Below are 26,389 nucleotides of genomic sequence, written 5' to 3'. Positions count from 1 at the left end.
AAGGATACTGTGTGCCGAGTAACTGGCACAAGTGATGGTGGCTTCATTGAGACAGTTGCAGTGTACCCCGTTGTCTGATTTGTCAGTGCATGCTTTGTAATATCAACTAAATATCCTGTACCTTGGACAAGAGAGATGATGCGCAAAACGTAAAGCATAGCCAAATCAGCAGATACTCAGTCTAAAAAAAACAGTGGTGACGTGATAGGGAGGTTTGATTGTGTTCAATCTGTTTGTACTGACAACAATAAGAGCTGTCAAAGCCATAGAGGTACCAATTTGATTTATGTACTCACAGTAATTTCACTTGAGCAATTAAATGAATTCACTGACATTTTTGCCCTCTGAGGCTCCCACTAGAATATACTTAAGCTACCATATCATTATGCTCTTTATCCTACTTCTTTTATAGAATTGACGTCAGGCTATTCCATGAGATCCCACTGTAAATAGGTCTACATTTATACAGATCACAAATTTAGCGAAAAAGCCCCTCAGATCATCTGAACTAGTATTAAAATACGGATTTATTGATACGTGTTTATTCTAAAAATTTGAAACGGTTTCAATACAAATTTTTCCAAAATATTGATAGACCAGTACCAGCTGTGCTTTCTCATTGTCTTATTGTTAAAGTTACACTGTCATTCTGCTGTTTCCTGCTAATAACCAACAAAAAAAGTCATTGTTTCCAAAAAAAAACCCAAAAAACATTTTATTCCCTCAATGTCAGTTTTTCCCTGTGTTATCAAAAAAAGTATAAATATTCTATATTTTTCAAAGTACTGTATTGGTGTTAGAAATTCCAGTTTTGTGACAACACTAGAACCAGTAACACAGCCCAACAAACTGACATCACAAAGCACCAATTATGAAAAGACTAAAAATTGCATTAAATATTTCACAACAAAGTGAAGGATGATAAAAAATGTTTTTTTTATGTCCAATCAATTTAAATAAGTGAATAATAAATCACATGCACAGCTTCTGGGTTTTCATATTTTGAAGTTTCTTCACAACAATTTCGATCTTTGTTCCATTAAGAGGATATTTTGCAGCATATTTTCTTAATTAAAAAGTGTCTACTGCATTCTGTTGAAGGTTTGCCTGCTTTTGCTCATTTCACTTCAGAGATTAGACTCTTCAAAGGCTGACTATAAATGTCAATAATACTTTCAAACACACTTTACTACTGCACTTATTTCCAGTTATCTGCCTGACAACAATAATTGTTCGTTGTTTGAAATGTTCGTCAACTCTTCTTCTGTAATTTATTGGTGAAATTGAGACATCTGTCTTCAATTAGATGGGAGATCATTTTCAGACATTCTTAACTCTTGGGTCTCTCATCAATTAATCAAACCAGCCCCCCCCCCCCGAAAAACACCATGCTTTTCAGACTATATATAAAGACTAATGAGACAGAAGTGAGCCGTTGAAGTGATGAAGCTTAACTGACTTAATTAGTCAAATGACTCATACTCTGATCTACATGCCAAAGCAAGTTTTGCCCGTCTATTTCTGGTTGCAAAGCACACCTGATTTGTGGATGAACTTCTAGATGCTCAAAACATAATATTTTTGTAGACAATTGTTGTAAAAGTTTTAATGTATTTTACAAACTATTATCAACTCCTGCAAGCCGCATTGGAGTATTTCTCCAAATTAGTCATAAAACACCTTCATGATTAATCTCAATAATATGAAGCATCAAGTCTGAGGCCATATGTCCTTAATAATAATATGATAATATTAATAATAATGATAATAATAATAGATTTTATTTGTAATGCACTTTACATATGAAACAAATCTCAAAGTGCTGCAAGATAAAAGCATTTGCTTAAAAAAACAGATAAAAACAATCAAAATAAAAGCATATTTAAAAGTGATAAGAAGATAAGAGCATGAAAGCAAATTGAGCAACCAGCAAGAAAATGCTATTGTCAAATGTTGTTGGGAAGGAGAGGTGGCAAAAAGACAACGCCAGCGTCCTCTCCCCTCCGTGAAAATTCAGTGATGATGATGATGAAGTTCTTTGCCAGAAATTGGTGGATTGCCCCCTCTGCGATGGGAGAGAGTTTCTGCCCCTAAGCAAAGGTGTCTCAAGTATCTCAGGGTCTTGTTTCCAAATAAAGGTAAAAAAAAGAGCGTGAGATGGATTGTTGATTTTGCATGGCTTCAGCAGCATTTGCATCTAGTTTTGAGATAACGGGCTGTTGGACAAAAGGGGCTTTCAGTCCAATGGAACATTTTTTGGACTAATGGAGCTGTTGGAACACAAGCATTTGCACCCTTGTGATTAAGAGCCACGAATTGAGAAATTTGAATGTCTGAGATATGCTTAATTTATTATAGCAAAACAGCTTTGGAAAGCTTTTATGTTGTTTTCAGTCATTTAAATGGTATGTATTAACAAAATGTCCATGCAGCTTGCGAGCTAACCCATTCAATAAATAATTATTATTAAAAAAAAGCTGAATATTGGAGCCAATAATCGTTCAGCCCCTAATTTAAACTGTCCATCTTCAGTCCACAGTTGTTTATTACCTATTCCCATGAGCCTGTGTAATGATAAAGCGATTAAGTCTATTGACTTTATTCCTGAACCCTAATTGCTTTTCCAGCTTGAAGCCGACTGATGTACCTAAATTCCTGCCGTAACTTAATCCAGACCTTCTCTGGCTGGAGATGCTTAAGGCCAAAAGCAGATGAATACTCTAATCAACTATCAGAATGAGTAAGTAAACATGTAGCTGTGTGACATTGAAGGAATAACACATCAACCCACCATAAATAAATTAATGTAATGGATGAGTTGCTTAATAATGAGGAAACATGGTGTATTTCATGGTCTTATCTGATGCATCACTTTCATCACTTTAAAACCATACACCCCAGAGTGCTGTATTACTCTCACAGGACCCTCATGGATTCCCTCACAGCTATCTGTTTTAATTGACTCCCACTGAGATTGAACATCAACGTGTTATCAAAGACTTTTAACATGTAAAGGATCTTTCCTTAGGCTATATGGCACTGCCTGAAGTGTTTATTTAGTCATGGTAAAGTCATTTTGGAGCAATTTGGTGTTGTCAACATCACTCATTCTCTCCTCAAAGCTGTATGTGAGTTATCTGCCACATTTATTTCAAAGAGTTGTTTAGAATAACAGGCAGGTGTTCTTTAATGAACACTGATTTTTGAGTCATGGCACAGTTTTCCTTTTTTTGACCACTTACCACTCCTTTTGAGGTTTTGCATATTATAAAGGTAATTATTCAAAATTGAAAATCAGGTTCATACCTTTGTGTCACTGGCGACACTGGATAGAATTTTGTCATTGAGAAATAATCATTTCCACATTTGTTAAATTCGGAAATGAGATGTTTTAAGTGAGCTGATGTTTGATATGTGACATCAAGAATTAGGCAGCTAACATTAGCTTCCAACAAAAATAATTCCAACCCTTCATTGATTAACCTTTCATTTAATTTTGGTTAACTAAAATCAAAATGGATACATTAGTGGGTAAACAGCAAAGACCATTTACAAAAAGGAGGTAGCCAGACTCTGCGTGACCCTCAGCAACACTTAATAATAATAATGGTAGTCTTATAACATAATTAGAAATTCAATGCAAATTGCGATATAATTCACTAATTAACAGCCTCCTATTTCTGTGCTGTGGGCCGAGTTACCTCATTGACTGATAATAAGGACAGTTTGGTTTCTGACTGTTTTAACTCTGCTGCATTTATTATTCTGCTGGATTTGGCTTCTCTGTCTGATCACTGGTGATGAAAGACAACACACTTTATGATCTGCGTCGCCAAATTAGACTTCCCCTTCAGCCTGATGATCATCATAACATGATTTACCATCATATCTATCATCCTGTATTGTGCTTAACTTGAGTTGATGACAAATCTGCAAACATGGCAGAGAATTATCAGAAACCTGGCAGACATGTTCAGATGCTAAAGTTTCCTGGTTTTTAATGAAGTATTCCAGTTAGCATATTCAGTTTTTTCAAAACAGAAATATTGAATGATCAAAAATCTGATCATTACCAAGATATGAAAAAGTAGTTTTTCAGCCTACACGCTTTCAAATACAGAAGAACTTATAAATAAGGACCACAGAGATAGGACAGTTCAGACCTTTTCTGTTTTTCTAACCTTTATATTGGGTATTGCACTGCACAGCTTTTATAGGGTAGGCCGCAGTGGTAAAATGTATTCTGATTACATCTTAAAACCACATATTTCTGCATCATGATATGGTTGAGGATTATTCCAGGCAAACATGATTCGAGTAACATTTTAATATGTTTAAAATGTTTTTACATATTGATAGTAAGTTAGCCTTGCTTTTTTAGTCAGGTTTAGTTGTAAAAAAAAAAAAAAAAAAACAATGTCTCATCCATATTGTGATGAATAGACTTGTCAAACAGACGACATTTTGGCTTATCATAGGAAAAGCACAGGTGTTTATAATAACACTAAGTGCCCCAGTAAGAGTGATTATTGGCGAGGATAAGATCCTAAATCAAAGCAGCTAAATTAACTGCAGAATGGCCGTTTCAGGCCCCTTTTGGACTGCATGAATTTCGGATTTGGACAGCCATCAGCACTCACAGCCTTTCCGTGACAATCTTGCAAAGTCCTAGAGTCTGCAATTGCAAAATAGTCCAGACATTTGGACTGAGCCCATGAAATACAGGCAGCCTCTATTCAGCCTGAGAGGCAAAGCTCAGGGCCAAAATCCCCATATTACTTTGCACTGGTAATGAAGATTATTCTTATGGGTGCATCTTAACAGTTCAACTCAGAGCTTCACTTGTCTAGATTTTGTTGCTGCACATTAAGAGGGCACAGTTTAGATGAGTATATATCAAATTTTAGTGACCAAATGTTACTGAAGAAGTGTACATAACAAAACCAGGATTTTCAGGATTTTCACAGATCCTCAGTGGAAATCTTAAATACTTAGTGTAACTGAGATTTGTGGCTTCTTTTTTTTTTTATTATGTTATGTCTTTTCAAAGGTAAATATGACAGAAAATAGGCAATATGTAATTATTATAACAATGTGGCTATGGCTGTGTCCTTTTTTGTTGTTCAGAACAGTGCAGCACAGTATCATTTATGAATGAGCTACAAACATGTTTTCAGGACGCTGTAAAGTGCAAACATGGCAACGAAATAAATCAAATGTTTAGAAATAGGTTGTTTCTGACATTTGAACAAACCTGAAGGAAATGATCAGATGTTTGGAAGGAAACAAGATTGCTGCAATTATAATCCACCTCCCTCTCTTTAGATTATTTATAAATCAGCACTAATTACTGGACTGCTGGATTTGCATGAATGTATAGTCAATGCAGTAATTAGCAAAAATTCCAGGCTGGCTATTAAGAGCTGGTGGTTAGTATAATTAGGGATACCCATTGGGTGAAAAATAATTAGTTGCAGTTTTGGTGTTTTCTTTGTTGTCCTTATAAAGCAGTCTTGTTTCCAGCAATAAAGATGATGGTCTTATCAGCATTTTCAGGACTGTTTCATTCGGAGAAAATTTGCTGTTTTTCTGTCACTCATTGCTGAAAGCCAAAAGATGAAACTAATGCATCATGTTACGCACTCCTCACAGGAATTCATTTATTGTTCAATGTCGGATTTCATAGCACTACTGCAACACCACATATGATTATTGTGCTTTACTTTCGTATTATAAATTCATTGTGTTTACATCCTGTATGTAGAGGGAAGATTGGAGGCTTTGTCTCGCTGTGCAGTCATTATAGCCAAAGTAAGTGTGTTTACATCCGTTCATCGTCTTAGATAATGGGAATCATGCTGAGATGGTTTGCAGTGGAAATGACTGTTAAAGTTTTGTTACTGAAAGTCACTAATGATTCTTCGGAAAGAAATAGGAGAAAATACAAGCAGTGCAGGATGAGCAAATCACAGTTCCTGTAAACTTCACATGATATTGTCATAGTAACTGTAACAACAATTTACACATACACACGTGTACATCTACGTTCTTGTTTACTGTCATACTTAAATTTTCAAACTTATAGTTGCCTTTACAAACACCCAGAGACAAATTATAATATAGTGGAGCGGTGTGTCAGTTTCTGCCAAAATACATGCATATGAATTAACACATACACACACGTGCGGTCAAAGATTGACTGACTTTTATGCATGCAGTGAATTTAAAGCAGCACATTACTAGTGGCACCTTCTCAGTAAATTAAGTAATCCCAAGAAACACCTTTTCCAGGAGCGTTTCTATGATTTTAGGTTATTGTGGGGCTGGACCACAGTGGGGGGTACAGGGAGATCCTTTAAAAAAAAAAAAAATTAAATTGAATCTGGCACCTTATTTACCTTTGAAAACTTCTTTTTAACTTTCCAGATTAATTATGATTTGTGATGAGAAAAATATTAGTAGTAATTAGTATCAAGAAAAAGAATAAATTAAAAATGCAATCTTTAAAAAAAAATGAATTGACAAGTTATAAAAATAGATAAATGAATTATGTTAACAGTGGTTGAAAGTTACTAATTACATTCATTCAAGTACAAGTACAATTATCATCCATTTAATTTAGGGCATTGTGCAATACTCTTGGGTGTATGGACTGGAGGGGATACTTGATGTCCTAAAATAAAATTAAGGCTACATACATTTACCATTATTAAGTTGTATCTCAAGGTTAAGCAACTACAGTAAAGGAATAATGTTTCTGACTCATTCTGCCACTTTTGATGTGCGTGCTATCTTTTCAATAGTTACCAGAATGAGTTTTTCATGTATTTTGTTTTGCATGTAAATAAGAGAAGCTTACACACCTCTATCCTTTATGCACAGCTGGGTGCACACTGGATAAGTTCCAGTGTACCAATAATAATTTTTAAGGATTTTTTTCTGCATCTTTATACTCTATGCCAGTCTTTTTGTTTTCAAGGAAAACATATGTTTAGTTAGTTTAGTTTAGTTGACGTTCTAAAAAATATCTGGTAATAGATATTTTTTCTCAGGTGGCCTGAGTAAATGCTTGCCGCTTAATTTATGAATCACCATGAAGCATTGCTGCATTTTGATTTGTCATTTGTGCTGTCGTAAGGCCTGTGTAAGTTGAATGAGACTCAATGCACTTTTCAGTTATTTAAATGTGTCTAATGGACATAAGCAGTTGTTACACAAATGGTTCTCAACAAAAGGCAGCACAACATTGAATTGATATAAAATTAAGTTCAGAAAACTAATTCCATAAATTCAATCTCAACACAATCTATTACTTTATGGGGTTTGTGAGCCATTGATCCGGGATGCCAGTCATGGCCTTTGAACTGTAACAGGCAGACAAATGGTGGAAAGCTTTTGCATAAATGATTTTCTCCTTTGCTTTGTTTGGATGCCAGTTCATTTAACATGTGAGGAAGCACTTTGTTGTTATAGATGGACCTGTGGAGGACAAAGGGGACTGTAGTGTTTGCCTTAACCTTTGATTTTATTTGAGACAATCCTGGGTTTTTATAGCAACATCTTTGATCACTGTCAGTACCCAGAGACAGAGGCCACAAAGTGAAGTAAACGGATGAGCTCTCCAGTACTTGGAAGAGTTCTTTTGGGGCAGTTGATACAGCCCTGTCTCCTAGAAATTATGTTTGTATACAACAATTTGAAACAGGAAATACTTTTTAGGGAAACTTAATGTCAAGCAAATGAAATTTTCGATTAACATAATGAGGAAGTGTTGCTGATGACTTTTGCTTGTTGTTGTGGATTACTGACAAACTACAATTGAGATTGATGAAGATTTTATTCCATGCAATAATTTGATAAAGGGCATCTTTACAGAGCAGTGAGCTGTGCTTCAACTCTGAATTATTACAGACAGAAAGAGAAATTAGAACCAAAAGAAATCCAAATTGTTTAAGAATAGCATCAAAGTGGAACAGAAGAAAATGCATCACTTACCACTGCAGACAAATTGGGTTTCATTTCTGATAACTGTACATCTAACATAGGGAAGCTTTCCAACAAACACTATTAGCTCTGTTAGTGGGTGTGTGAAATAACGTCTTTGTCGCTGCATTTGATACTCCTATGACAGGTCGAGTCCCTGCACAGGGAGACTTCTCATGTTCACTCGATTTGGCTGCAACACAATGTTGTGCCACAGCCTTTTTGTCATTGTTCCAATATTCGCTCGTCATTTTTCAGAGGTGGAACATCTTCAAGAAGTCTGCTCTTCAGCAGCAGCATTGTCAATCTTATTTCCTTCCAAACATCTGATCATTTTTTCAGTTTTGTTCAAATGTCAGAAACAACCTGCTTCTATGTGTTTGATTTTGCTGCCATGTTTGGGCTTTACAGTGCCCTGAAAACATGTTTGTAGCTCATTCATAAATGATACTGTGCTGCACTGATTTTAATCATGCCATCGTGTTTTGCAGTCTAGAAAAAAAAAGCCCAGGGCATTAAGATATTGGAGGAAAAAAGCCATAGCAACATAACATAACAGTGAGGCAGAGATGTTGAAACTGCTTTTGTCCTTTTTCTGATGTCACCAAGTAACACTAAACTTTTTTCCTCTATTAAAGGTAGGGATTATGGTTATGATTTCCAGTTACTTCGGCTGATGTACTGTTAATGAATTGTTTGTTCCAGACTGTCTGATCAGGGGCAGTTTAGTTGCTTGCTCTGGAACAAGTCGACAAGACATACAGACCATGTTGAGGGGCACAACTTGTCACTGTGACACAGACGTGCAAAGGACAGAGCAAAATGACTCATTTTATGATTCAAAGAGTTCTCTACTGTTTGGTGCCCCCATGAGTCAGACCTTATCATGTCTCCTTGGCTTCAATCTGCCCTTCTCTTACCTGTATTTTTACCCCACCCACTAAGTGCTATCTTTGGAGTGTGACATCTTACAAAAAAGACGCAATAACGACCCATACCCACAAATATACAACTTTCCCAATTCAAAGAAAATATACCATGTTTTCATTTGTCAACTCAGACAAGGTAAACAGGTTTGTTTCAGCTGTCTGAGCTTGGTATTCTTCCTATGTGACAACATGATTTCACCTCAGAGTGAAAATGTGCTATTCCAGATGGGTACAAGTGAAGGCTGTGTGTCTGCATTCACAATCTACAGATGGACTCTCCCGAGAGTTGTGTCTGTGCATTGATGAGGCCTTATTTTCCGATCTTAACTCCCCCTCTCAGGGGAGAGTTGGCTATGAGATGATCACTGGCTGTTGTTTACAACAGGAGTATGTTGGTGGTACCCAACATTGCCCCTGAAGATGCCTCGTCTATTGAAAATCTTGTCCAAAGGTTTCAAGCATCTGGCAAGATTCAAGTCTTTCATGTTTGGGGTTTAATTTCAAGCATTTTAGAGACATTTGAGAGGAAAATTCATGGTGTATTGATAATGCTGAAAAAGAAAACCTGCTTATTTACTACAAATTTTGCAACTTTAGACATTTTGCTATTTTACAGTTTTACAATTGGTTATGTTCCAGACTAAATGAACAGTAAAAAACAAAGACAGAAAAGAAAAGAAAAAAAGAAGCAATAGTGCCCTGAATTAAATACTTATATGAAAAAGACAATGTAAGCTTATGGCAAAGGTAGATAAACTAGCAGTGTGTAACAGCTGTAGAACTGATGACTGATCAGATGAATTGTAAAACACTTCTTAGCATCACTGCTCATTCACTGCGTATACTGTCACATGAAATGTCCTCATAAATTTCCTTGGTGAGACAGAACATCCTAAATTATTCACTTGAAATTTGAAATAGTCCAGCTGTGAAACTGAAGCAGTCAGACCACACCTCAGCACATGTTGTCCTTGTTATACATGGAATCTACATAGAGATGTAAAATGAGCTCTTTAGTCAACTAAGCAGCAAAATAAATGTTGGTACTAAACATCACAAACCCATTACAAAACACAGTTCAGCTGTTTAGCGGTGATGAGAAAACATGAATATATACACATGGGGTTCAGGTGAGTCATCATAGTAATTAGAGGTGAGCTTCAAATGTACAGAGATCAATTCATTTGTGCATTCACAAAAGAACCAAATATAGTTGTATAACAGTGTGTAGTCATAGAGTGTAAAAATAATGGATGGAGCTACCGTAATGCCATCTGTTGCTTTTTGAACTTTCATTTTGAAGCTTCAAGTTTGGCATTTCAGCCATGATCATCTTCGTGTTTTAGAACCAGAAGTGACCATATTTAGATGAAAGGTTGTAGCTGTGGAGGAGTGAGGGGTGGATCTGACTCATAGACCGCAGTGACACCTCGCAAACAGTCTGTCACCCAAGTAGCCCCTATGTGTAACTTTCAGCCTTCACAGAATGTTAACGGTTGAGTAAGATAAAATTTCATCCTCTGTATTTTGTCATGAATGTTGATATTAGCTATAGAGACAAAAAAAGGTTTCGTACTGGGCTGTAAACTTGTTTATTCTGTTGTAAAGTAGGGCATTTTAACATGGGAGTCTATGGGGATTGCATCTGTTTTCGAGCCAGCCTCATGTTGCCATTCAAGGAATTACAGTTTGTGGCACTTCAGCATCATCTTCATTTTTCATCCCTGCATGATTCTGCTTGTGAAAACCTTGAGGAAGCTTATAGATCTTTGTAATTCCACACATTCAGCAAGTGTTATATTGTGTTCAGCTTCATGTATCAGCTTCAGCAAATAACTGTGTCCAAAATTTTATTCAAGTTTTGTTTTTTAATTTTATCAAACAAAGAGTCTGGTTATTATTTTTTTGTGGTTGTTGTTGGTTTTTTTTTATTTTTTATTTTGGGAAACAGCCATGTTTATGTTACATTTTGAATTTTCTGTGTAGGCTTCATCTGTACTACCACAATTATTTTTTTTCCCTTTGGGGGAAAGGCAAGGCCAGGACTAACTTAAGTGTTGCTAATATGAACACATTGACTGAGAAACACACGATTATTGCATCACACCTATAACAACAGTCATGTATTAGCAGCTACAAAGCAAAGCAAACGTGGTTGAACCAGATCATGAATATAGCCTTTTGCTATGATAAGGTTACAAGTAATGTTGTGTATTATTGGTGTCACACACACTTTCCACTTTGCTTTGGCATTTCCCCCAAAAATGATGGGTTAAGGGCCGTTAGATGTGTCACGGGCCTATATGCTGGCCTGTGGGAGAAGAATCATCCTCATGGCTTTTTTACGGGGCCACAGAACTACAAGAGCTGTGTTTCTGTTCAAATTGGGCCTTTTTTTTCTGACTTTTCTGGTCTGGCAGATTGTATCACAAATCAATCAGTGATGACTTACTGTACACTTTTTCACTAGTTTCACATTTTGCATCCAAGGCAGAAGGTGTTTTTTTATCGTCATTTTAACCTTAAAAATAAACTTGCTCTTGGGGCAAGATTTACCAAATAAGATGACCTTGCACACAGCATTGCCTTTGCAACAAACCTGTGACAGTCATGAATCCCCAACAGTAGAAGAGTAAATGTGTATGGTGAGGAGAATGAACCCTTCCCCTTTCAAAATAATGTTAAGGAGGGACCAACACATTGGCTAGAGGTACACAAGAAAATTGCTTGTCGCGAAGCACATCATGCCCAATAGTACATTGTGGTGATGATAGTGATAATGCCTCTGGTCTAATAGAGTACCAGAAAAGAAAAAAGGTGCATTCATTATATTTTGCCTGAAGTGCAGATTTAGTACTCACTGCAGCTAAACTATCCTGTACTGCCTTCAGTACTGCTGAGGTTGTCTGCTCTGAAAAATGTGATGTTTTTAAATTGCTTCAAGAATCATTTACGTTGTGATTTTTCCTTTTAAGAGGTAATGTCTTGGGAATAATACGTGATTACAAGATACAGCTTCAGTGGACTTTCGACCCTCCTGCATGAATAGCTTTGGAGGATGATTCCAATGATGTTACCCAATTATATAGTCTTGTAAAAGGTACTGCATTTAACTTTCTGAAGAGAAGTGTCATCTCTCTCTGAGGCCATTCATGCAGTCCGCACTCTGTTACTCACGTTTGCACTTCATATAGGCAGGCGTGATTACAGCTGAGCATCGGTCAAAATGTGACTGACACATAACTGAACATTGGCTGGCATCCTATTGTTGCAATGCTAGCTTCCATCTGCAAATTACTTTATCAACTAAAGCTTTCAATGCTGTTTGTGGATATAAATGAAACTATTTAAGACAGTGCAGGTTAATGGAAAAAATCATGATTCTTGTTTAATGAAGGTATTTATCAAAAAATAGGAAAAAGCGCTAAAATCTGTATGTGAGGAGGTCTGTCTTATATAGTTACATGTTTTTATATTAAACTTGAGTCACTGGGTCGCATTATATGTAAGTTATTGAAAAACACAATCTAATATTCCATAGAAATATGAATGTAGCCTAAAACAGAGGCACTAAAATCTCATATGAAGAGGAACACTGTCCTATAATGATACGTTTTGAGAAAATAAACCTGATACTGAGGTTATTGGAAAAAATTAAGATATTTATGTAAAATAAATAAAGCAGGCCAAATTAAAATAAGTGTATATTGTATATTTTTTTAAAAATCACATTTTTTACTAATATTGTCAGAATTAAGGTAGGCTATAGAAAACTATCTATTTTGTGTTAATTAAAGAGTAACACATTGATGATCTCCAAGTCAACCCCCAGCCCTTTGTTTCACCATGCAGCTGGTGCTACACAGTAAGCTAGCTGAGCTGATGGCAAGCTAGTGGTAAACTAGTCAACAGATGATGCTATTATGACTTCCAAATGACCTCCAAATATGACTGTGTTTTCCTAACTTTAAGGAATATCATATGCTGTATGAACCAATAAGCGCTGTCCCAAGGACCAACTAAGCTTTAACAAAAACTGCAAAACTTACCCCCTTGGTTGCTCCTATGGTATATGAAACACCACCTCTATGGTGGCCCAATGTTCAAGACCTGCTAGTGGAGAAAATGTGATACGGGGGGCCCCAGGGATGACATATTTCTGTGGGCTGCTGTGGAAGTAAGTTTATCAACTCGCAAAAAAAAGGAAAAAAATAGGTTTTTCTATTGGATTTTGGATTATTCCAGAATATTAACTCTGTAACATGATTGTCTCTTATGCTTGTGTTAGCCACAGAACTTATTTAAGCCATCTAACCAAAATCCCATTTCAAAATCTTAATGATCTTAATGATTAAAGACAAGGAAACAGGGAGTTTTGATATGTGAACTCATTTATAGGTTTTAGGACTAATTTCATCAGCACTCTACATTCAAGAAAACTTTGGAAAATGCAGCCACTAGGGAATGCTGATAGTCTGACACCTAGTCTTTCAGAGCATGGGTAGCACTACAGTAGATCTGTACTGTAAATCAGTACAAACTGACTGACATTTTGATGAATTGTTTTCATGGTTTCTTTTAGCATATATACTGTAGCTGTATATATAGCTGACAACACAGTACTGACAGTGCCCATCATACTGAAGGTTATATTTGTCATACTTTTAAACAGGTAGCATTTCCCACATTAAATATCTAAACAAATTATTTTGGCCTGGAAAAACAAGCATATATGTATGTTTCTGTGCAGTTACAAGTTTGTTTCAAAAACACAAAAGCTGCTTCATAATAGAAATTACTTTAAACTCATATTCTTTTTCTTAGTGATCGATAACATCTCAGCACAAAGTACACTGTGAACAATATAAAGCATAAAGATAATTAACTTAATAACTTAAACACACAAACAAAGCTACACATGACTGACAAGCATTTTGTTATCTGAACATGGCAATACAGTATACAGTACATACTGTAGGCTATCACAAAACAATGCAAGTGCAAAGAATATGTTACAATACAAATTATTTGATATGAATAATTACTGTACATAAAGCATGACTTACCCCTTACATCATGGACAATTACAGAAGCATTAACACGAAGAAAATAAGACATTCATTTGTGTATGATCTTATGTCCATCCAACACCATTTTTTGACCTTCTTAATGTTTTATTGTAATCTTTATTCCATCCTCTTCAGTTTATCCTTCCTTTACACCACTGTTTCACATATCCTTACTGTATTTATAATACAAATATATAAAAGGTTTCAACCTCTTTCTGACTTGAACCAATCTGTATTCACTGATCCACCTTGTTTGTCTCAACCTATAAATGCCAGGGTTTTTGTAAACTGTGATGGCATCACTTGAACATATTTTCCAAAGCACACTTAAGTGTTTGCAAAATGATGTGTTTTTAAATTTTACTTTCAATTTAATTAGGCGTTTATATATTGAACATTGAAAATTATATTTCACGTATTATATTTGGCAAACTAGAGATGACATTCTACTGTAAATTTTTGGAAAAGGAGTTAAACTTCAGTATGTTATTTGCTGAGTTATGGATAAAGCTTTCAAAAGCAGCATAGTAACACTTACACTGCTTGAGCTGCAGTTCTTCCACTCAAGACTATTTTAGATATTTAGCAGTGACCTATAATGAGACAGCCTTTCTAAACACATTGTCGTCCTATAAACATCATTTTCCACTTGATGTGACCTCTAAGTTGTATTAATGCATAAAAGCTGTCTCATCTTTCATCCTCACGTCTCCATCCTCCGCCTCAGCTTCGACCACAGCAGCTCCGTTGCTGAGAGGTGCATCACTCAGTGTGCTGCGGAGCGTCACCCGGGTAACACTGAGCGAGTGTTTTCTGGGAGAGATATGATGTGGCCGATGGCACATGACCTCTTTGAACATTTCTCTAAAGCGTGTGGACATGAGGTTGTACAGAATGGGATTGACTGCTGAGCTGAGGTAGAAAAACACACCGGATATAATGTGCACATACTCGAAGATTTCATGGTGGTTGTCGGTCCATTCATTGATGAAACTCCACATGAGGCGGTCAGTATGAAACGGGGCCCAGCAGATCCCGAAAACCACCACTAAAACGACTGGAAAAACAGCAAGAGAAAAAAGAGATAATAGGAGACAAAAGGAGAGGAGAGCTATTAGCAATGTATTGATGGACGTTTCCAAAATGCTGTCTTTGCTTTCAGTTGAGTTGTACCTCTAGGGGCTGGTGTGAATGATGCAGAAAATTGACCTGGGGACAATGCCTTTGATTGAAAAATAATGCCAAGACATAGGCTGTATACTGCCCACTGCAAACTCCTTCAATGTTTCACACTGGCAGCAACAACCTGGGGCTAAAAAATTAAGCCAACACTGAAGAGCCAAAAACTTCAGTTCCTTGTATAGCCACTTGAAGTAGTAGTAGTTGCTTAATGAAAGCAACATTAAGCCCTAACCCCAGCAGGGTTAGGGCTTAATGTTGACTGAATCATCCCAGACAAATGTTGATGTGCTTGCATTACAAAAAAAAACAAAAAAACCCCAAAAACTGTAAAATGAGTCACCAGAGACAATACGAGGGTATGCTTACAACTTGACCATTTCCTGGTTGCATTTTGAGTACTGGACAAAATTGAAAACTCGCAAATTATGTGAGAATTGGTTGAAGTAGCATTCATCTGTGCAATTACATGATCACAAATCCATGGAGGGTGTTATATTATTTCAGGTCTAAACATGATCCCTGATTATCCCTGATTGGAAAAACAAAATCAAAATGGGGTGTTGGTGTGCTTATCCTCCAGTTTTAGAACTGGACAATCATGGCAGCTGTTTTGGACTTGTGGAAAATCTATCAAACTACTCATCGAAATTGCAGTTTATGTATTTTCCCCAGTGTTCTCTGTGTTTTGCTGTTTTTATCTCTTTCTCTGTGTGTGTCTTTTGATTTACCTGTGTGTGCTTGTGTGGACATGGTCTCCCTCTCTCATTCTGACTCTGCTTATCACAGTCACCTGTCACCTATCAGCTCATCGAGCACACATGCATCTCATCAGCTAATCTACATGCATCTACTCCCACTCTCCATCCACTCAGCCATTCTAGCCAGATTGTTGGTAAACCTCTGTGGTAGCATGTCATGCCAATCCAGTTCATTTCTAGTGTTTACTTCTTAGTATTTTTTTGTGTCACCAGTTTTCCCTAAGGATCACCATTCACCCAGCTGCCTGCTACGCCTGCAATGCCTGCTATGCCTGCTCTCTGCGCTTCCCTTTGTTATCTGCCCATCTCAGTTCCTCTACTTAAACCCCCGGATTCTTATTCCTCACCATCTGTTCCATATCCTAATGTGGTAATAAACCTTTTTTTTCCATCATCATTCAGTCTGTGTCCTGCACTTGGGTTTAGATTGTGTTCATAACTGAAATTAATTTTTATTGTCATTTAACACAAGAAGCATGTTGGGCTTTTCCTAAATCATGCTTTATTCCATATCATATAACTATCTCCAGTGAGCCCCCAATGTAACAGTATTTGGCATAAATTTGAATATTAATACCATGAGTTATGAGTGTATTCCTGTTTTAAAAATATTCAGTGGTACAGTGTATACATTTGACTAATTTAAGAAATGTGAAGGATGTTACTCTACAGTATTCTACAATGCATTTTCCCTGACCAAATTTTCTGTATTAACTTTATTTTTTTCAGAAAATCTGAAAATCTGCACCAGCCGAATCTGTTTATATTGTCATCATCAAAATATTTTCTTTGTGTTGGTATTTGTATTTCCTACCTTCTCTGTGCCTTTCTGACCTTTAGACTTCCAGCCTTTTTGCCATGTTGATGACAATCTTTATAGATTACTCTGACCTTTTTAAAGGTAGAAAACATGATTCTAAATCTTTTGATTTCTTGACTAGATATTGCCTGAAATAGGATGTAAAACACCAGAGGTCTCACCACTGAAGTCTCTGAGGAGAAGTCTCAAGAAAAATGTGAGTAAATGACAGATTTATTGATCTTAACATCCGCATATGTGCTTCCAGCCAGGCATCTGAGAGCATGTAAACCAAGGTCATAGCATTATATTAAGATAAGGTAAAGATTAATCCCTTTAAGCAGCTCATGCTTACGCACCATGAAAGATGTTCACCTCTACATTTGCTTTTACTTTCACCTGTGACAGATAAAAAAGGACATGCGAGCAATGTTATTAAGCTAGTACAGTCTGTGGCAAACACTTCTAGATCTGAAGGTGTTTTGTTTTCTATGGAAGAAACTGGCCACACTTAAATCAACACATCAGTGTTTGCACAGAAAATATCAGCCTCATTCAGGTAGAAATAAAATAAGATGCAATTTATTTACATTAAATAGATGGACAACAGCTGTCGCATTTGTCTGATTTTAGATTTTCCTCTCCGTAGCCATCATGTTTTTTTGGATCCAGAAGTGATCATGTTTAGACAAAAGGATGGAGCAGACTCATAGACCGTAGCAACGCCTTGCAGACAGCTTGTTACTCAGAAAGACGCCACCCTTGAGCCTTAATAAAATTGAAAAGAGTTATATAAAAGTTATATCAAGCCATTTAAGAACCCATCCCCCATACAGTTGTCATGAATGTTGAAATTAGCTCTAGAAACCAAAACTGCTTTTGTACCAGGCTGTGAACCTGTTCATTTCTGCTGTTAAATTGGTCATTTAACATGGGTCTATGTGGATATACTCACTTCTGGAGCAAGCCTCCAGTGGGCTATTTAAGGAACTGCAGTGTTTGGCACTTCCACATTGGCTTTGTTTTTTTCAGCCCTGGAGGCTGCTGCTTTGTTGTTTCAGTTTCATGTTAAGCACACTGTCCACGAAAACATTTGCACCATACACAATCATTAGAAAACAAAATAGTTGATACATTTTTCTGAGCTATCCAAGATGGTGGCCCTTTTATTACAAAGTTGCTCGTCTGATCTTTATAAACTCTCAAATATTGGTATATTAGCCCAAAAACTCTACTGTCAGACTCTAGTTGTCCCATGAACAGATTTGCTCACAGGAGGGTTAGGTACAAAGTTTTGGGTAAGATTAAAGTCAAAGAGTTGTTTAATAGGCTACTCACACAACATTTTGGTGACCTGCTGGCGACGTGCCTTCTGCTGCTGTGTTCGGATGTTACAGAAGCTGTCCTGTCCAAATCCTGTCTTCGCCTCCAGTGACTGACGCATTTTTTCCTGCTTTAGCTGCAGCCCGATGAGCATGTAGAGCACGCTGATGGTGAGCATGGGCAGCATAAAAAATAGCAAGGTGGTCACCTGGATGGTCAAGTTGTACATCCAGCGTGGTTTCACCATTGTACAGATTGATGAGTCAGGGATCTCCACGGTTATGTTTCCAGTGGGGCCAGTGGAGCAACTATGAAGGACACTGATCCCATGCAGACTTGTGTTTGGCAAAGCACACAGCACCGACACACCCCACACCGTAAGGATAACCCGCTTGGCATGGGTGCGTGTTACAACATACTTTGCACGTAGCGGGTGCACCACAGCAATGTAACGCTCCATGCTCAGTGCTGTCACGTTGAGGATAGACGCCAAGCAAACGGTCTCAAATAGGAACGTTTTAAAGTAGCAGCCGCTCTTCCCCAGGAGAAAGGGGTAGTTCTGCCAAAGCTCATACAGCTCTAACGGCATACCGAGCAGCAGTACCAGCAGATCTGACACTGCAAGGCTGAACAAATAGTAGTTTGTTGGCGTCCACATCACCTTGTTGCGTGCAATGACAGTGCATGTCAGCACATTACCCACCACACCTACCAGGAAGATAACCAGATAGATGAGGCAGACAGGAAGAAACACAGGTGATCGACGAGGCCCCAGATATCTCTCCAGGTATCCTTCCTCTGTCAGACATGTGTCATCCAGATCAATGCGGCTTCCGTTCATACCAGAGGTGAGATTTAGACATTTTTCCCCCGGAGGACAAAGCCAACTGCCTTTTTCAGCAATGAGATCAAAAGAGCAGTTGTGAGCTGACATCCTGCTGAGGTAATCAGAATCACTATCTGAAAAAAAAAAAAAAAAGATTAAATGGACATTAGTATCAAATGCCATTTTTATAGCACAAGTTTTGGACACACATGAAGATAAAGGAGGAGGTAATGGCATTTATACCAAAGAGATTCCTAATCATAGTTATAAAGAAATCAAAGTGTTGCTGCCCACTGTAAATATACACGTGTCAGCGCAAATGAGAAGTTGTTTCACATCTTGACATTCAGCTCTCTTCATCGTGTTTCCTGACCGCTGTTTCTGCTAATGAGTTTTGAATTGACTTCTGACAGCAAACAGAAGACTGATTGATTGAATAAGCTTGAACTGCCATCTGTTTCCTGCCATTGTAGTAGATCTCAGTCTTAACAAGCTTTGCCTCGGTGCTTCAGCAAACACAAATAATTTCAAGTTTTTCTTTAAACTAAATCCCTAAGTAACCATCAAAGAAATAGGATTTTTTATGCCAGTCACTACTTTTTTAGATACACTAAATATTTGTATGTGATGGATGTATGGAATCATTATATTTAAAGCTACAGTTGGTAACTTTCTGAAAAAACAACAACCCCCCCCCCCACCCCCCCAAGTTTTTGTCATATTTGCCAAAACTGTCACCACAACCACACAGAAGTACATGAGACAGTCTGTCAAATAAATCATGTTTCTCTGCCATCTCATAGTGTTTCTGATGGCATTTGCTTGAATTCACAGGTGTGTAGTTGAGCCCACCATGAAGGATGGGAGTGGCCTGAGCAAGGGTGCCCAAAGTAGGGGAGAAGGAAGTAAGTTTATGCCCTTTGGCCGACATTTACTTTAGGTCGTGGATCGCGGTATTGTGGCTTGAGTGATCCCATGGTGATGGTGTCTAGTTTTCTATTCTAGTTTTCCTGGAGTTTGTGAGCAGTTAAAAGGGTAATGAATATAAGACTTACTCACATTTGCCTGAAACAAGAATCCAAATTACAGCAAATGTTGTTTTATGCCAGTGTTGAGTTTAAAGCTTGTTTAATGCCCCCAAGTGGTTAGACAAAAAAGGATCAGTTAATGCATGTTTAAAATAAATCACAAATATATAGGTCTATTTAAGAAAAAAGGGTCTGTAATTTCCTAAAACAGCTGGGCTCTGTACTTTTTAGAAAAAAAATGACTCAAAAATGGTGCAAGTCTGTGACACAGAAGAATGAGCTGTTCAAGTTTAAAGTACACCAGATTAATTAACTGATGGTGTTGTTCTAGTCAAGGGACTTACTGAAAATAGGAAAAAAAATAGAATCACCAAGTTCACTTATTAAGACTGCAATCTTTTTTTATATTCTTTATTCTGTTACCTTGACCCATTAAAGCTCAGTGGTTGGAGACTGCCTGTGGTGGTGGCGGCTCTCTGTCTTGTATGAGTCAGAACACAATGAATGGCACTGCCACTGACCATTTTATTAAGTGTACTTAGAGCACTGCTAGATTAGAGTGGCCCAGGGTTGTAGGTGTAATAGTGTTATGCAACTTGCATCGCTTCCTGTGAGGATGATCATTTCTTTTTTGTAATTTAGTATATTACTCATCCAGAGAAGATTGACTGAGCAAACACAGTCACACACATTTACACCTGAAAGTTTTTTGGTGTAAAGTCTGATCTGATGGCACCTAAGCAGCCACAGATGTGTGCCAGATGATTTCTCCACTTTAGGAGTCTTTGGAAAGTCGAGAATAACTTGCCAAGTGTATATGACTGTTTCTGACTCTGAGTAGCCACTTGGGTGCATGTTTCTTTTCCATACAACATTAACAAGGTTACCACCAGTTAAATACCTTTGCCTACTAAGTCTCTACTGCTCTACTTTTTAACTGCTGTGATTATGTCAAAGCAAACTAAAAGGCCAATTTGGAGATTCATATATCTGCCACGTGCTTGGTGTTTTCACCGCAATTTCTTAAAGCAAGGGGTGTGTGTATATCAGGGGTGGATTTTTTATTTGGGTCTCCCAAGGCAAATACCATCTTTCTTTACAGTAACTACTTACATTATATCTGTACCAGGCAATGTTGTAGGCTCTTTGCAGTGGTATAAGAAGTACTCAAAACGTTTTATTCGAATATAACTGTTAACTAGATATAGTTAAACCATTAACACCACACAGGAAAAATCCTGTACAATGTGTTAAAATAGAAACAAAATTCAATATTTTTTTATATAAACATCATAATAATTCTCGTACTGGTTGAGGCCCCAGGTGTATCACTCAAGACTGAAGGAAGCGCAGTGTTAAGTGTGAAGTTGTTTGTATGAGAAGCTGCAAGGTTTTAAACTGACACTGCACTAGTCAGATATACCGTGTTATCCACTGAGTTTAACAGGTGTTTGTTGGGTGGATTTTGTCACCTTTAGATCAAACCAGGCTAGCTATAACCCTATTTCCAGTCTTTCCAAGCTATCTCCTGCTGATACTATTTCTTTAAGGGCCGGCGTTTCCTTTAGGACTCGGCCAGATGTATCATGCCAGTCTGGTAATCAAAACTGCGACTGTTTCTTTGACTTTTAGCATCACAGTGACAGGGGCAAATGAGCAGATTCTCAAAGACACCTGAGTGTCCTTGAAATGTATACCTACTGTTCAAAGGAACACACATGACATAGCAGTGACTATATATAATATCTATATGAGGGCTTTTTGAAGTTCTGTAATTTGATAGCACTGTAATTAGATTCCAGGGTGAAGCGCTTTAGGAACTTGGACAAGATGAAAGATAAAAAATTAATTAATAATTCCATCATTAAATGACTAACGCTTTTTGATAGCAGGCTGATAACATAAAGGACTATTTGATTATGCTTACAGAGAAACTTCTTTGGCTTCTGTAAGACTTGATCTGGCTAGTCAATTTGTCGAATGTAAATTTCTGACTTGGAATGTAACATTATTTGCATTTTCCTTGTGAGAGCTGGATAATGAGAGATAGGAAAATGCTTTCCTGCCAGTTTAATGAATGGCTGTTGATTATAAGCAGGAAAACACCTCAATGACTTTTCCATACATTAACTTATATGAGTGAGAGGTCTTTTCTATCTCCAACAGAGAGTCACTGTGTTATGTATTTCATTAGAATGTGCTTTGTGTCCACACAGAAGGTAAGTTTGAAACACAATCAGCAGAGAGGCATATTTTCAGTGTACAAAGGCAGCACATCTAATGCTTCACAATGAATTGAAGACCATAAATAATTTTCCTAGGAATTTTAGAGTGCAGACACTGCAATGCTGTGAATAAATTCTTTTGTCAACAGGATTTTTATACTAAAGCCCCAGCATCTTTTAAAATTATTGTAGCAACTTCTGTAAATATATCTACTACTGCAATGAATATTTCAGTCCTGCAGGATACAGGTATTGTATATTGTATTTTATGAAGGATGACACATCTTCCTCGTGAGCATTCTGCACATCATACAATATTGTACTTCATAAGTTTTAGTAACTCGCCATTGTTTGTGATTCATCTTTTTTTCATGAAGACAACTTGCAATTTTGTTTCCAATGCTGTCTTCACAGCAAAATGCTGAATTATAAATGATTAGACATGCCATCATTTATTTCAAACAATCAGCTCTTAAAGCATGTCTTCAAAAGTAAATTAACTGCCGTGCCCATCTGAGAGTCATGCCTTGTTTTCGCTACAATGAGTGAAAACAAAGTCACAAATCACCTTGTTTCAAAACTACTAGAAACGGCTGTCTGGGAAAGGATTTCAGCTGTTGCATTTGATGGCTTGTACTTGGCTTATACTTTATTGATCTGCAGTGAAGAATTTATAGGCTTTAAAATGTAATGATTTAAAGCCAGTTGGGGCTTTAGAAATACACTTACAGCATGGATAAAACATCTCTTTTTACATTTGGTTCCATATTTCCTATGTAGACATCACTGACAAAGTAGTGGTATTTGACAAGTTGGGAGTGAGAACAGGCAGAGAGACTGCAGTAACATGTGGCACTTCCACAGTGGCTCTGTCTTTACAAATCCTCCTAGATACACAGCTCATTGCAAACAGAACATTTTAACACTCCAGCGATGAGAAACAGCTTTGCTACTGTAATTACTTTGAAAAATTTAGCATTTGTGAAAACAGTTTCCACTCCAACACCAGATTCATATCTAGTCAACAATTGTTAACCCCTTCATATTGGATAAGTAATGCTTTACCCATAGGGAAAGACGTGTGTTGTCCTGGAGGAAGTTGTCAAATGGCTGAATGGTGTATTGCTTTACAAAAGAAAAAAAAGAAGAAAAAAAGGAGATGGATAGTATGAGGGCTTGTCCATCACAGTACTGATCCCTGGAGTGAAGACACTGTTATGCTTTTTCTCTTTCTTCAGAATGACGCCATGAATAAATCAGATCATAGACCAAAATAACCATCTTTTGCATCTAAATCAAGATGACACTGCTTCCTGTGAATCAAAAATTGCTCTGTGGTTTAAGTGCATGAGTGCATCTGCTTACTTTAACTCACTTAAGTTTCTTTGTAGTCAAGTGTAGTTTGAAGGCAATGTGCAAAACCCAGAAAAATTTGAAATTTCTCAGGCATTCATCTTTGCTCATAAGTCATTTTAAGCTTTAAGCTTTAATAACACTCTGTCTGACCAACCTGAATTAACATGCTGCACATTTCATGACATCATTTAAGATTTATACTTTCTCCTTAAACTTATGAAAGTGATGATTTGCTTTATTGTCATTTTCTTATTTGCCTAGATATGCTCATTTATTCAGATTTGGTTTGTGACAAAGCAGGGCAGAAGGAGAAAAGAAAGTCGAGGAGACAGATGACATACTACAAAGATGCTATTTGCGTTTAAACTCCTGGTATATTATTTATATTGTGTTTTCGGGCTGAATGCGGCACCCAGAGGCTGAGTACGTTTGCATTTAGACAGGGTATTTAGGATTTTTAACAGAGATGCATTTTTCATCTCATTCATGCATAGATCTGTGGGGTTTAATTCAATGGCTTTCTCCCCACAATCCTGTTACGCTTAACTTGGCAGTGGCTTTAACAGACACACACCACTTTTGTGTATGAAGATGATGGACTCACAAATTAAATTACAGCTTCAGTGTTGTAGCCTAAGCAAATTTTACTTTGTTGGTCTCACGCAAAAATACAGAAATGTCTCTGAATGTGCACTATTGCTGATATAAAACATAAACCTCAAGTTATGTATTAGAACATGTTATAAGAACATATATTATCAGTATTCACATACAGTTAATAAAAATTGTTTAGTGAGTCACTTTATTACATTAGCTAGGAATAATCAAAAGAATATCAAGTCTTTTTTTAATGTGCAATATCTATTATTTTAAAAAGTGACATTGTTAAAGAACCTTTGAAAATAAAGTTTAACAGTTTTACAGAGGAATATTGATGGATTAGAAAACAGTACCCACCATGATCCTCTGTATTTTGGATGCACTAAATCATCAAGTGATTTTTAATATAGTGATCATACATCATAGTGACACAACTATGCTAATGATAAATAGCTTTCTGGAAAACGTAAATCTTCTTACCTCCGATGTGTTGGCTTGTTGTTATTCCCTGATGTTGATACAGATCAATGTCTTTAGTGGAGTGTGAACAATGTGCTGCTCTTTCAGTCCACTCTCCTCCTGGTCTGTCGCTCTCTCCTCAAGCCTCACTCACGCATGCACACGCTCACACACATAAAATGCTCTCTCTCTCTCTCTCTCTCTCTCTCTGTCTCTCTGTCTCTCTCTCTGTCTCTCTATTTCTGTCTATGTGTATTTGTGAAGAACACATTGAGAAATACACATAATAACACATAAAAGAAAATGAAAGGGCAAAAGCCTTTTGGGGTGCAGTACTAATACCAAAGACAACATTTGCAACTTTGCACAAATCGGTTTTTTATTGTCTTTTTTTTTTTTTTAATAATTATTATTGTGTTAGATAAGTTGTTTATTTCTCATTAGCTCTTGCTCTAGTACTACTAAATACAATCACAATAGTGTTGCATACTTGGACAGAAATAGGCTCCAGGTATGCATGAGTTTTCACAGTTTTCTTAACTGTTTCGTATTTCTTCAGGCACAGGTGCACAAACACAGACACGTTTTTCTAGCGACGTACTTTCTTCTCGGTTCAATTCCTGACTGATGCATGCAACTGCGTCATACCCCTCGGGGACCCCTTTGGCTGTCCTTCGTGTCGGTCTGAGTTTTCACTCATTGCTTCCATTAACCATTACAGTATAACATGAATGCTGCAACTTCATATTAACACTTGTCACAATATATTATACTGACAGCTGCACATGAACACATTTGTCAAAACATAAAGTCAACAACATAGCAATAATATAAAAAATCTATATTTAATCAAAATAGTTTCCATTATATACATCACATTACTGTGGGCCATACAGTAATAATAACAATATTGATTAAGAGGGGGGTGTGCTAAGGGTGCCAAATGCTTTACGTCTGGCACTGATATTGAGCTTCAAATCTTGCAATCAACTTACGCCATACACCGTGACGGCTGGGTGTAGTTGTCCTGGGGAGGAAAGTGCCAGTTGTCTGTTAATCTCCTCTACATGAGGCTGGCTTACCTATCTCCTGACTGAAAAGTAATTGTTTTACTATTGCTTTTCCTGTGTGCTTTTGCAGCCCCAGAAAGACAAACTGTTTTGTCAGTGCAAGCAATCACAGGGCAAGAAACTATCACTGTTGTGTCACTCAAGCGCATTGCATCTTGCTGCAGGAGACCAAATACCTAACACTTTGTATGTAGGTGCCCCACATAGATTGTGCAAAATAATGGACGTGGCTACAGTGACATTACCCATCGGTTTGTGGACTGCAAGTTTTAGGTTGTGAGTTTCTGCATTTTTGCTGTTAACATGTTTGTTTGGGGGGTTAGCAGGGACCATATTTGGGTGAGAGGCAAGTGCTGTGGAAGAGCAAGGAGTGGATCTGACTCATAGACTATAGTAATGCCTCACAGACAGCCTGTCACTCTAGCTGCCCCGCTCGTAAATATGTTTGACTTTAAGCCTCAGTAAAAATGTTAATGAGTGAGTTATAAAAAAAAGTCACCCCCATACAGGTTTCATGAATGTCAAAAATGTATATTTTTAAGCAGGCTGTAAATATTAAATTTGGGCCTTTAACAGGGGCGTGTATGGGTATAAACTTGCTTTAGGAGCCAGCCTCAAATGGCCATTCAAAGAACTGCAGGTTTTTGGCACTCCCACATAGACTTTTGTTTTTTGGTACCTCATAGCTGGAAGAAGACTTTGTAGTTTTCCAGGCAAACTAGACCTTTGGTCAGCAGGTGCTGGACCAAACTGGCCTCCTCCACCCATGAACCATCCACATC

The 26,389-nt window shown here is 37.3% G+C and overlaps 1 protein-coding gene and 1 long non-coding RNA gene across 2 annotated transcripts in view; one reads left to right on the top strand and one right to left on the bottom strand.

Annotated features, from left to right (window-relative positions):
* Positions 1–14,613: 14,613 nt before the first annotated feature.
* On the bottom strand, positions 14,614–24,632 carry nmur1a (neuromedin U receptor 1a). The gene is made up of 3 exons (XM_042484011.1): positions 24,559–24,632; positions 18,059–19,003; positions 14,614–15,038 (listed from the first exon to the last, which is right to left on the bottom strand). Exons 2-3 carry the CDS (start codon positions 18,975–18,977, stop codon positions 14,653–14,655), a joined length of 1,305 nt encoding a protein of 434 aa, XP_042339945.1. The 5' UTR covers positions 18,978–19,003; positions 24,559–24,632; the 3' UTR covers positions 14,614–14,652.
* LOC121941255 overlaps positions 16,022–26,389 on the top strand; it is a 54,062-nt gene continuing 43,694 nt past the window's right edge. Inside the window, exons 1-2 of the long non-coding RNA XR_006105733.1 lie at positions 16,022–16,291; positions 16,863–16,937. This is a non-coding gene — a long non-coding RNA (uncharacterized LOC121941255). The remainder of the gene's footprint in view (positions 16,292–16,862; positions 16,938–26,389) is intronic.

The sequence above is a fragment of the Plectropomus leopardus genome, chromosome 3 (genome assembly GCF_008729295.1).
Source record: "Plectropomus leopardus isolate mb chromosome 3, YSFRI_Pleo_2.0, whole genome shotgun sequence".
In the NCBI taxonomy this organism is placed as follows: Eukaryota; Metazoa; Chordata; class Actinopteri; order Perciformes; family Serranidae; genus Plectropomus; species Plectropomus leopardus.
This window is presented reverse-complemented; position numbering and strand designations above follow the sequence as displayed.

Excerpts from the sequence above, each read along its gene's own strand:
- nmur1a (XM_042484011.1), bottom strand. The coding sequence starts at position 18,977 with ATGTCAGCTCACAACTGCTCTTTTGATCTCATTGCTGAAAAAGGCAGT. Across the intron at positions 15,039-18,058 it reads GCAGGTCACCAAAATGTTGT|TCGTTTTAGTGGTGGTTTTC; the intron begins GTGAGTAGCCTA and ends CTGTTTTTCCAG.